The following is a 12,893-nucleotide window of genomic DNA, read 5'->3' as shown; positions in this document are numbered from 1 at the left end:
TGCTGGTCATTGAGTGGGGCTGGGTCTTATCGTTGAGATGGAGATCTCTGGGAGACCTTTCACCGTTTGATATTATGTGGAGCCGGGAGGTCTCTGGCAGACTGGTGTCCTGAACTCGGCTTTCCCACCTCAGAGGCACAGGCCTGACACCCGGCTGGAGGACCAAGACCCTGTCAGCCACACAGCTCAGAAGAAAAGGGAGAAAAAAAGAAAGAAAGGAAGGAAGGGAGGGAGGGAGGGAGAGAATAAAATAAAGTTATTACGATAAAAAATAATTATTAAAAATAAAAAAATTGGGCTTCCCTGGTGGCTCAGTGGTTGAGAGTCCGCCTACCGATGCAGGGGACACACGTTCATGCCCCGGTCCGGGAGGATCCCACATGCCACGGAGCGACTAGGCCCGTGAGCCATGGCTGCTGAGCCTGTGCATCCGGAGCCTGTGATCCACAATGGGAGAGGCCACAACAGTGAGCGGCCCGTGTACTGCAAAAAAAAAAAAAAAATACAAAAAAATAATAAAAATTTAAAAATTAAAAAGTAATTTAAAAAAAGAAAGAAGAGAGCAACCAAAGCAAAAAACAAATCCACCAATGATAACAAGCGCTAAAAACTATGCTTGAAAACAAACAAAAACGGACAGACAGAACCCTAGGACAAATGGTAAATACAAAGCTATACAAACGAAATCACACAAAGAAGCACACACATACACAGTCACAAAAAGAGAAAAAGGAAAAAAAAATATATATGATTGCTCCCAAAGTCCACCTCCTCAATTTGGGATGATTCGTTGTCTATTCAGATATTCCACAGATGCAGGGAACGTCAAGTTGACTGTGGAGATTTAATCCACTGCTCCTGAGGCTGCTGGGAGAGATTTCCTTTTCTCTTCTTTGTTCACACAGCTCCTGGGGTTCAGCTTTGGATTTGGACCCACCTCTGCGTGCAGTTTGCCTGAGGGCATCTGTTCTTCGCTCAGACAGGACGGGGTTAAAGGAGCAGCTGATTCGGGGACTCTGGCTCACTCAGGCAGGGGGGAGGGAGGGGTACAGATGCGGGGTGAGCCTGCGGCGGCAGAGGCCAGCGTGACGTTGCACCAGCCGAAGGCGTGCCGTGCGTTCTCCCAGGGAAGTTGTCCCTGGATCACGGGACCCTGGCGGTGGCAGGCTGCACAGGCTCCCGGGCGGGGAGGTGTGGACAGTGGCCTGTGTTCGCACACAGGCTTCTTGGTGGCGGCAGCAGCAGCCTTAGCATCTCATGCCTGTCTCTGTGGTCCGCGCTTTTAGCTGCGGTTCGCGCCTACCTCTGGAGCTCGTTTAGGTGTTGCTCTGAATTCCCTCTCCTTGCGCACCCCGAAACAATGGTCTCTTGCCTCTTCATCAGCTCCAGACTTTTTCCCAGACTCCCTCCCGTCTAGCTCTGGCGCACTAGCCCCCTTTAGGCTGTGTTCACGCCACCAACGCCAGTCCTCTCCCTGCACTCCGACCTCCGAAGCCCGAGCCTCAGCTCCCAGCCCCGCCCGCCCTGGCGGGTGAGCAGACAAGCCTCTCGGGCTGGTGAGTGCTGGTCGGCACCAATCCTCTGTGCGGGAATCTCTCCACTTTGCCCTCTGCACCCCTGTTGCTGTGCTCTCCTCCGTGGCTCCGAAGCTTCCCCCCTCCGCCACCCGCAGTCTCCGCCGGCGAAGGGGCTTCCTAGTGTGTGGAAAGCTTTCCTCCTTCACAGCTCCCTCCCACTGGTGCAGGTCCCGTCCCTATTCTTTTGTCTCTGTTTTTTCTTTTTTCTTTTGCCCTACCCAGGTATGTGGGGAGTTTCTTGCCTTTTGGGAAGTCTGAGATCTTCTGCCAGCGTTCAGTAGATGTTATGTAGGGGTTATTCCACATGTAGATGTATTTCTGATGTTTTTGTGGGGAGGAAGGTGATCTCCGCGTCTTACTCTTCTGCCATCTTGAAGGTCTCCTTCTTCAACCAAAATGCTGCTGCATTGACTTTTTAAAGTCACACAGGCAGATGTCTGGGGTGGTTGATGATCCGTGATGTTGATAGCAAAGAAAGGATGTGTGTTCTAAGTGGTGACACCGAGGAGTCCAGCTCCCTGATCAGATCTGGAAATCCTTTGCCCCGGGGGCGACCTCGGAGAGCGTCCTGCGCCCCCCGCCACTTCCCCAGACTCTGGGGCGCCACCTGCAGCTGAGTCACCAGCCCGGCTGCGTCTGGGATGTGTGCGCCGGCCCCAGCCGGCCTCTCCTCAAGCAAAAGGTTTTAAAAATCCTACGCATTTTTAGTTTGTCACAGTGGAATCTGGTTTTGCCTAAATACTAGTCTGTGGCATCTGTTTTTTGGTTAAATGCCTCTGTTTGGGGAGTAAACGCTAGTGGAGTTATTATTATTATTATTATTTGCAGTATGAGGGCCTCTCACTGTTGTAGCCTCTCCCGTTGCGGAGCACAGGCTCCGGACGCGCAGGCTCAGCGGCCATGGCTCACGGGCCCAGCTCCGTGGTATGTGGGATCTTCCCGGACCGGGGCACGAACCCGTGTCCCCTGCTTCGGCAGGCAGACTCCCAACCACTGCGCCACCAGGGAAGCCCCGCTAGTGGAGTTATTTAGTTTAGTTGGATTGTTACAGATAATTAAGGTAAATTAGTTCTAGTCATTTTATTGACTTAAAAAATGACAGCCCCTGTGAAGTGCTCATTTATTGAACCATTTAAGAAAAGGATCAAGACCAAAATGATTCCTTCTAATGTTTGAGAGACAGGGAAGACTCTTTAATCCTGCTCTGGATTCGTAACTCTTGCTCTGTTGATAACGCTGCAGGGCGTGCCCCAGCTGTCAGTCTGCTTGTCGGAAGAGCCAGAAGATCATATTAAGGCTGCTGCTGCCTGGGCCTTGGGACAGATTGGGAGGCACACTCCGGAGCATGCCCGGGCTGTCGCGGTCACAAACACTTTGCCCGTCCTGCTTTCTTTGTACATGTCGACCGAAAGTTCTGAGGATCTTCAAATGAAAGTAAGTGCTTAATTCTTGACTGTTTTAATGAGGGTTTGTTAGATTTTGCCTCATTCTTTAAAATGTTTTAATTTTCAACATGGACAATATCGCTTTTCTGAGTCAAGAAATAAATTTATCAGAAGAAGTGAGGTGACTCTTTGAACATGAGTTACCCTTGTCTCTAAAAATCAGTGATATGTTTTAATGGAAGTTCTCTATAGGTACAAAGTTGTTTGTAAAATGAATGTCTGGTTGTTGCCTTCTACATTTCTATTGATTTTTCTTATGAAATAGGTTATTGAATAATAGGATTTTGGAGCTGGAATTGGCCAGAGAGTACTTTAGTCCATTTTACATTAAAAAATTGAGTCTAAAGAAATTTAAGCTGCTTTCCCAAGGTATTCCTGAAGCATGAGCTACCTCTCCTAACTCCAAGTCTGCCTGATCTTTTAATTATGTCTTATATTTGTTCCTTAAAGGAAAAATGACTGTAAGATTCACTAAATTAAACATTTTTAAATCATGCATTTTAAAAAAAATCAAGATTTCTAAAAAAAATGTTACTAGCTACTGAAATGATTCATAAAACATGAATATAAAGTAGGATGGGTTTGTAAAATAATTTTAGAATTTCAGAGAAAGAAAAATGCTTCCCAGCATACTCCCTATTAGGAAAACATGTAACTTTTGGAAAGCAGCTTTCAGAATTGACTTGGGTTGAGAGAAGTACACAGAAAAGACAATCAAAATAACAGTAAATTAAATTACTTTTAAATTTTAATTAAAACACCAAAGTAACAAATAGGAAAACACATTTGCTGGAACAACTTTAGATGCTCTAACAAGGCAGGAAGTCTGCTTGAACTTACAGTTGAGAGACTCTGAAAGCGATGTCGTGAGTCATTTATTTGGTTTATAAATTTTATAAAGTGAGTTTATGTTGATTTGGTTATGTTTACATGTTTTTTTCTCTACAGATTCATTGGGGGAAGTTGATTTCTAAGATTAACGCTTTTTCCGTTTTTATAAGACTTTCTAGATCAAAGCAATGATTTAATAGATTTAGGGCTTTTCCCTTACTTGTCTCCAATGTTGACTCCATTCCTTGGCAATGCTTGGTAGAGAGTAAGATTGACAATGTGCTAAGGTCTTTTCCTGTTTAACAATTGTGTGACTCTTTGACTTTCTGGTGAGAAACCACAACTCCATTTCCAGTTTTGAGTTGTCCAAGTACATCTGATTTACATACATATACTTTTATTTTATTTTATTTTTTTAAATGTATTTTATTTTTGGCTGCGTTGGGTCTTCATTGCTGTGCGCAGGCTTTCTCTAGTTGTGGTGAGCAGGGGCTACTCTTCATTGCGGTGGGTGGGCTTCTCACTATGGTGCCTTCTCTTTGTTGTGGAGAGTGGGCTCTAGGTGCACGGGCTTCAGTAGTTGTGGCATGAGGGCTCAATAGTTGTGGCTCATGGGCTCTAGAGCACGGCTCAGTACTTGTGGCCCATGGGCTTAGTTGCTCCACAGCATGTGGGATCTTCCTGGACCAGGGCTCGAACCCGTGTCCCCTGCATTGGCAGGCAGATTCTTAACCACTGCGCCACCACGGAAGCCCTACACATAATTTTAACCTATGTATGTAGTTCTCTATTTGTGGCATATTTCTTTAACCCATTATCATAATTGTCTTTCTTCCTCCCTCTTCCCTCTCCCCTTCCCCACTTCCTCCTCTTCCCTCCTCCCTCCTCACTTCTCATCCTTCCCACCCTTACCTCTAGTAATCCAGGGAAATAAAAGAATACATCAGCTAGAGCATGAATAATTAATAGTGGAGTCAATAGTAATTATAGTTTGAGAAACCCTTGCAAATAGTCTCTGAGGGAGCACTATATACTATTTACATGCTACCAAGTTTATATAACTTGGTTTTTAATGAGTTATTATGATATTATATTGTATAAATATCACCAGAGTAAAATAAGTTTGATAACTTTACTTTTTGAAGTCAGATAATTTTTATCTTGTATTAATTTAATAAAGGTGGTTTTATTAAAACATTTAGGTTTACTAATAGAAGATTCCTTTTGCCCTTATTTAATATAATATTTACTTTCAGGAAATACAGTGGGTATTAAATTAAAAGTGATTTATCAATCATTATCCTGTCAACAATCTTTCCAAGGCTTTAAATCCATCCAGATATTTTCTTATTGTAGGGACTTAATCATTCCTTTTCTTTTCTTCCCCAAGGTCTCTTGGATTCTATCAGTTGTTGTTTTAAAGGCTTTAGAGTGAAAGTCCAAATCTGTTTGATATGACACTATCTCAGTAGGGAAAATGTATCCAAGAGCTTTAGGAACTGTCTAATGGTGTTTCTCATTTGTTACTCTGTAGCAGCTTTCAAATTATAAGTCCATGTTGAAGTTCATTTTGTCCCAAAGGCATGTCAGCTTCTGTAAGCATTCTCTAATTGGTTCTGATCCATGAGAGAGAGCCAAGGAGCAGCCCCTTGGAATTTCTGGCACATTTTCACATAGCCTTACTGTCTATACATCTATGTAATTTCAAATACCTTATAAAAACTGAAAAGAATATATATCTTTTATATAATCAGCTTACCTACATATATTTTGATAATATTCAGGCAACTACATTTTCATTTGTTTTGATTCAGAGGTATCATATTGAAATGTATCATCTTAGTTTGGCATTTGGGTGGTTATAAAACTATTCAAATAGTTATAAAACTATTTCTAAGATAATTATTTGATTTAATTATTGTATTCTTCTTGTCTTGGTTGTTCCCCTTTATTTTTAGCAGCTTTATTGAAATATAACTCATATACCATATAATTTACCCATTTAAACTATACAATTCAATGGTTTTAGTATCTTCACAGGTGCAAACATCACCACAGTCTAATTTTAGAACATTTTCATTCTCCCATTAGCAGTCACTCCATATCCTTCCTGTTTAGCCCCAGGCAACCATTAATTTACTATCTGTCTTTGGGGATTTGCCTCTTCTGGACAGTTCATTTAAATGGAACCATACAATATATGTGGCCTTTGGTGCCTGGCTTCTCTCACTTAAAAGTTTAAAGGTTCATCCATGTCGTAGCATATATCAATATTTTGTTCCTTTTAATTGCCAAATAATATTCCATTGTATGGATACATACCACATTTTATTTTTCTGTTCACTGCTTAGACATTGGACTGTTTCTACTCTTTGACTATTATAAATAATGCTGCTATGAACATTATTGTGCAAGTTTTGTGTGGACGTATGTTTCCATTTCTCTTGGGTATGTACCTAGGAATGGAACTTGCTAGGTCATATGATAACTCTTTTTGACGTTTTGAGGAACTGCCAAACTGGTTTCCAATGTGACTGTACCAGTTTACATTCCCACCAGCAATGTATGAGGGTTCTAATTTTTCCACATCTTTGCCATCACTTGTTATCGTCTTTGTTTTTTATTATAGCCATCCTAGTGGGTGTGAATTGGTATCACATTCTGGTTTCGATTTGCATTTCCTTGATGGCTAATGATGCTGAAAATCTTTTCATGTGCTTATTGGCCATTTGTATATCGTCTTTGGAGAAATGTCTAATCAGACCCTTTGCCCATTTTTAAATTGGGCTATTTATCTTTTTATTATTGAGTTGTAAGTGTTCTTTATATATTTCTGGATACAAATCCTTATCAGACGTATGATTTACAAATATTTTCTCCCATTCTGTGGATTGTCTTATCACTTTATTGATGGTATTGTTTAGAGCACATTTTAAAAAAAAGTTTTAACGAAGTTCAGTCTATTTTTCTTCTTTTGCTGCTTGTGCTTTTGGAGCTATATCTGAGAAGACTTTGCCTAACACACGGTCATGAAGATTTACTCCTATGTGCCCCCCTCATTTAAATAACTATAGCTCTTTGGGTCAGAATGCTTTCAGAATAAAATTAACTTTTGAATAAGAAACATTTTTCATTTTAAGCAGTTTTCATTAGAGATCATTCATTAAGGAAAGCAACAGTGAATAATTTTTTGTTACTCCTTTCATTTTCTGTGAAAAACAAGTGAAGTGGCATCAAGTGTTTGCCTAGAATTGACAGTTGTATTTTGTTAATTACTACGCTTATGTGTGTTGTTGAGATAAAAAAAATAGTATTGCTAGTCACTTACTGTGGTTTTTACAATAGCTTTGATCAGTGTGGCTGAAGTCAGTTTTTAGAAATATCAGAAAAATTAGTGAATGTAGAACTGTAGATGCTATGCTAGTTCATAGGAAAACCAGGCTCAAACTCAAGTTGCCCTAAGTAGATAGCCCATGACTCCTTCCCTCACATCATCATGTATTATATATGTCTAAGGATAAGCACTAGCTACTAAATGCTCTGACATTTAGCAAAATTCATAATCTCTTATTCATTATTTCAAAGTAACACATTACTTGATTTCCTGAATTAGGTAAATAAAAGGGTTTGTTGACCCCATGTAATTTCTGTACAATTCACAGAATGAAGTTGTAGGAACAATTTTATTTCGTTCACAGCCATAAATAACCAAATATAAGGCACATTTTCTAAAGGCTTATACATTTTAAATCCAAAATATGACGTGATCTTATATGTAGAAAATCCTAAGGAATACACACAGACACACACATACACAAATACTAGAACTAATAAGAGTTCAACAAAATCACTAGGTATAAGATCAATATAAAAATCAATTGTATTTCCATATCTTAGTAATGAGTAATTCAAATATGAAGTTAAGAAAATAGTTTCATTCACAATAGCATCAAAAAGAATAAAATACTTAGGAATAAATTTAACAAAAGAAGTGTAAGGGCTTCCCTGGTGGTGCAGTGGTTGGGAGTCCACCTGCTGATGCAGGGGACATGGGTTCGTGCCCTGGTCCGGGAAGATCCCACATGCCGCGGAGCGGCTGGGCCCATGAGCTGTGGCCGCTGAGCCTGCGTGTCCGGAGCCTGTGCTCTGCAACGGGAAAGGCCACGACAGTGAGAGGCCCACGTACTGCAAAAAAAAAAAAAAAAAGTATAAGACTTGTACACTGAAAACTATAAAACATTGCTGAAAAAAATTAAAGAAGATCTGAATAAATGAAGAGACATTCCATGTTCACAGATTGGAAGATTCAATATTGTTAAAATGGCAATTCAATATTGTGAAAACCATCTACATATTCAATACAATTCCTGTCAAAATCCCAGCTGGCTTTTTTCCCCCCAGAAGTTGAGAAGCTGATCCTAAAATTCATATGGAAATGCAAAGGACTCAGACTGGCCAAAACAATCTTGAAAAAGAAAGACTTACACTGCCCAACTTCAAAATTTATTATAAAGCTACAGGAATCAAGATAGTGTGGTACTTGCTTACAGAAGGACATATGTATCAATGTAGTAATTGAATTGAAAATCTGAAATAGACCCTTTTATGGTCAGTTGATTTTTCACAAAGGTGCCAAGGCAATTTAATGTTAAAAGGATAGTCTTTTCAGCAAACTGTACTAGGATAATTATTATATCCTCAGACAAAAATATTAATTTGGACCCGTGTCTCATACCATATACCAGAATTAACTAAAAATGGATTTTATTTTTCTGTTCAAATATAAGAATTTAGACTATAAAACTCTTAGAAGAAAACATAGAAGTAAATCTTTTTTTTTTTTTTTTTTGCGGTATGTGGGCCTCTCACTGTTGTGGCCTCTCCCGTTGCGGAGCACAGGCTCCGGACGCGCAGACTCAGCGGCCATGGCTCACGGGCCCAGCCACTCCTCGGCATGTGGGATCTTCCCGGACTGGGGCACGAACCTGCGTCCCCTGCATTGGCAGGCGGACTCTCAACCACTGCGCCACCAGGGAAGCCCCAGAAGTAAATCTTTTTAACCTTGGGTTAGGCATTGATTTCTTAGAAGTGACGCTTAAAGCACATGTAATAAAAGAAAACATTGATAAATTAGGTTTCATCAAAATGAAAAACTTGTATGCTTCAGAAGACATCACTGAGAAAATGAAAAGATAAGCTGCAGACTTGGAAAAATTATTTGCAAATCATATATTCAAGCAAGGACTTGTATTCAAAATATATAAAGAGCTCTTACAACTCAATAATAAGAGGACAACCCAACTAAAAAATGAGTAAAAGATCTGAATAGACATTTCACCAACAAAAGATCAATCAGCACATGAAAAGATGTTCAACATCATTAGTGACGATAGAAATGCAAATCAAAGCCGTAATGAGATATTACTTTACACCCACAAGAATGTAACTATAAACGGGCACAAGGTTTCTTTGGGGATGATGAAAATGTTCTAAAATTAGATTGTGGTGATGGTTGCACAGCTCTGTAAATTTACTAAAAATACATGGATTTTAAAATGAGTGAATTTATGGTATGTAAATTATATCTCAATAATGTTGTTAAAAAAATCTTAAACCCAGAACTTGACAAATAAACAAAATCTTAATTAACTAATATACTAATATTTCTTTCATGCTGGATAATACAACTGATTATTAATCATGATATACATCCTGATCTAGAAGTTTATAGTCAAAAATCAAGTATATTTCTTGATGAAGGATAGTGAAGCTCAGTGGATTCTAGTGTCATTAGAGTTCTTGATTAATAAGTTGGCAGTCTATCACCAACTTGGAACTGTTAGAATTGGAGTAAGGCTGTCTGCATGGTACAGTGGATGTGATCTCCGCTATCCCGCTGGTAGACCTGGTCACCAACAGCAGTTAAGTTCATCACAAGCTCTTCACTTCATTTTCAAATTCCAGGAACACAAGACATGAATTCTTGTCAAGCTTTCATTGATTACTTACTTTCGTATGTATTTTGCTTTGTATTTCAATAGAGTAAAAAAGCCATAAAGAACATCCTACAAAAATGCACCTATTTACCAGCTCTCGAGCCATTTCTGTATGATGCTCCTCCCAATATTCTGAAGTATGTGGTTGGACAGTTCAGTAAGGTAAGACATGCTCTCTTAGCCTAGAAGTGGGGGAAGAAAATTGAAATGGTGTATTAACTTGTTGCTTCTGCTGGGTCAATGTTTTCTTCTGTAAGATGGGGGCAGGGTTTTACTACTTAACTTTCACCTATCATATTGACACGGAAGGTAAAATAGGTTAATAAAATTAACATAAGCTAATAAAATTCACACATAAATAATTCACACTTTCTTCTTCCTCACAGCCTCTGTACTGTCTTTTTTATGTTCTTGGAGAGTAAAGAGTCAACATATAAAAACCTCATAGCGCAGATAATTTATACTGAGAAGTGACTTTTGGTAATTTTCCCAGTGTCTGTTAGTTTCACTCATCTGGGAACACTGCGAAGATCTTATAAAGAAAAGGAAAAAGGTCTCTGAGTCACTGAAGTATTTTTTGCAACATGCATGCACTTTACCAGAGATGCTTTGAGACAGTCACTTGGAGTGTGTTGACTTATTCTGTGAACAGTTTTAACAAACGTGGCTGTCGTATTTCTTAGACCACTGCAGATTCAAGGTAGTGAGGTAGAAAGGTCAAGCTGCTGGAAGGGGCTCAGCCAGTGGGACTGACTGCTGAAAGCAGAGACTGAGAGAGAGTGAGTGCGTTCTCACAGCTGTGGATGGCCAGGAGGGGGACCCTAAACTATCAACTGTGTTCAGGAGGTTGGGTTTAAGAAAACAGGGTCTTTGGAATTAGTATCCCACTGTGGCCGTGAGCCCAGGCTCTGGAGCTGGGGTGCCTGGATTCCCCATTTACCAGCAGCAATACCTTTAGCAAGTCTTGACTTCGCTAAACCTTAGTGTGATTACCCATAAATGGGATTAATAAAAGAACCTATTTATAGGGTCACTGTAAAGGTTAATGAGATGTTATATATAAAGAGTTTAGCTTAGGGCTTCCCTGGTGGCGCAGTGGTTGAGAGTCCGCCTGCCGATGCAGGGGACACGGGTTCGTGCCCTGGTCCGGGAAGATCCCACATGCCGCGGAGCGGCTGGGCCCGTGAGCCATGGCCGCTGAGGCTGCGCGTCCGGAGCCTGTGCTCCGCAATGGGAGAGGCCACAACAGTGAGAGGCCCGCGTACCACAAAAAAAAAAAAAAAAAAAAAATTATGTGGCAAGTGCACAGATAGGGGTTTAACAGAATTCCATGAGAGAAGAAAAGTACCCAACTCATCCTGGGAAAAGAGAATAGGGCTGTCCCAGAGAAAGTTTCTTAAAGGAGGTGACATCTGAGCTGAGTCTTAAAACATAAGCAGGAGTGGGAATTTCCTGATGGTCCAGTTTCCACTGCAGGGGGGACTGGTTCGACCCCTGGTTGGGGAACTAAGATACTGCATGCCACGTGGCGTGGCCAAAAAAAAAAAAAAAAAAAGATAAGCAAGAGTGAGCCAAATAATGGGGGAGGTGTGTGGAGGGTGGAAGGGTATTCTAGGAAGAGGAAACAGCATAGGCAAAGGCAAGAAATGGTTTGGACACACCCTTTGAGATTATTGAAATAAAATTTAGCATAGAGGTTGGTAGGGAAGAACGCTGGAGAGGTGTTTAGGACCTGAGTCACAGAAGGCCCTCTGTGCCTTGTTAAGGAGCTTGGAGAGACCTTCAGTTTGTATAAGAGAAGAACAGATACGGCTTTACCTTGTATGTATATGAGTGGCTCTCCATTATCTTTGCTCCTGTTCATTGCCTTTATTCCATCTCCACAACATAAAAAGTTAAGAAATTTCTAAAAAGGCTGCATTTTACTTCCAATGATCAGCAAATTTAGGCTCATTATGTTGCAGGTATATTGGACATAAATTCTCTTATGCATTTCCTCAGATATGTTATTGCTTTTCAGTAGTAAAAATCCAACTTGGAAAAGAAAAGCTGACATTTTTATGTGCTTCACTTTTCAAGGTGCTGCCGCATGATAGCAAAGCTCGACGACTTTTTGTAACAAGTGGTGGACTTAAAAAGATTCAAGAGATAAAAGCAGAACCTGGATCTCTCCTTCAAGAATACATCAACAGTATTAACAACTGTTACCCAGAAGAAATAGTAAGGTGGGAAAAATGGACTTTGAGAAGGTCAAAGTTACAATGTAGTTTTTCAGTTCTCAAACCTAGATTTTATATCTACTGTGTCAAAATGTGGACTTTGAAATAGCACATAAGACCAGTGTATACTTCTGCTTCTCTCTTGATCTCTTTTATCCCTCAAATTAAATGATGTTCTGATTGACACATACATTTCCACATCAAACTGGAATGCCACTTGAGATATTTCTGTACTAATTTAATACATGCTTTACTAAAGAGTACCCAAATACGGAGTTCAAAGTAAATTAACTATCTTTAATATTAGCCTGATTTAGAAAGAGTCTGATTTTCATAGTTCCCTGCATATTATTTCTCTGCCTTAAGCTCCATTCATATCGGTGAGAGTATTACAAATAAGAAAGAGATGTTGCATGGCAAAAAGAAAGTTACTATCTATATTTGAAAAAATTAAATAATGTTTTTTATGAAATGCAGATGCTTCATAGTAATGTAGCAGGAAGCTTTTCTCAAGATTAATTTTTTAATGAGGTTGGTTTCAGAGCATTAAACCTAAGCCTCAGTCCCTGTAAGCCTAAAAGAGAACTTTACCACTAAACCCCAAATAAATAAAAACAAAGTTACCAAGTACAGATAGAATTATTAAGCAACTGAATCTTGAAAAATGTCCACAAAACATGCAGAATTAAAGGCTATATTTATCTATATTTTTCTAATACTACACTCATTTCTTATTTTCTCTTAATATTAGAGATTACAAATTCCAATTTTTAAAATTTGTTATAATTTATATGTTATGTAAACTATTCTTCCTATTTATTTTTC

General features: G+C 39.8%; 1 protein-coding gene across 1 annotated transcript in view; it reads left to right on the top strand.

Moving 5' to 3' along the window:
• SPAG6 (sperm associated antigen 6) overlaps window positions 1-12,536 on the top strand; it is a 59,979-nt gene extending 47,443 nt beyond the window's left edge. The window contains exons 7-9 of the mRNA XM_022580204.3: window positions 2,820-3,011; window positions 9,895-10,011; window positions 11,929-12,536. Coding sequence (XP_022435912.2) covers window positions 2,820-3,011; window positions 9,895-10,011; window positions 11,929-12,177 — 558 coding nt within the window. The 3' untranslated portion in view covers window positions 12,178-12,536. The remainder of the gene's footprint in view (window positions 1-2,819; window positions 3,012-9,894; window positions 10,012-11,928) is intronic.
• Window positions 12,537-12,893: the final 357 nt, after the last annotated feature.

Source organism: Delphinapterus leucas, chromosome 2, assembly GCF_059928025.1.
Source record: "Delphinapterus leucas isolate spDelLeu-1000000601 "Yukka" chromosome 2, BTC_Dleu_Yukka2, whole genome shotgun sequence".
Taxonomy (NCBI): Eukaryota; Metazoa; Chordata; class Mammalia; order Artiodactyla; family Monodontidae; genus Delphinapterus; species Delphinapterus leucas.
This window is presented reverse-complemented; position numbering and strand designations above follow the sequence as displayed.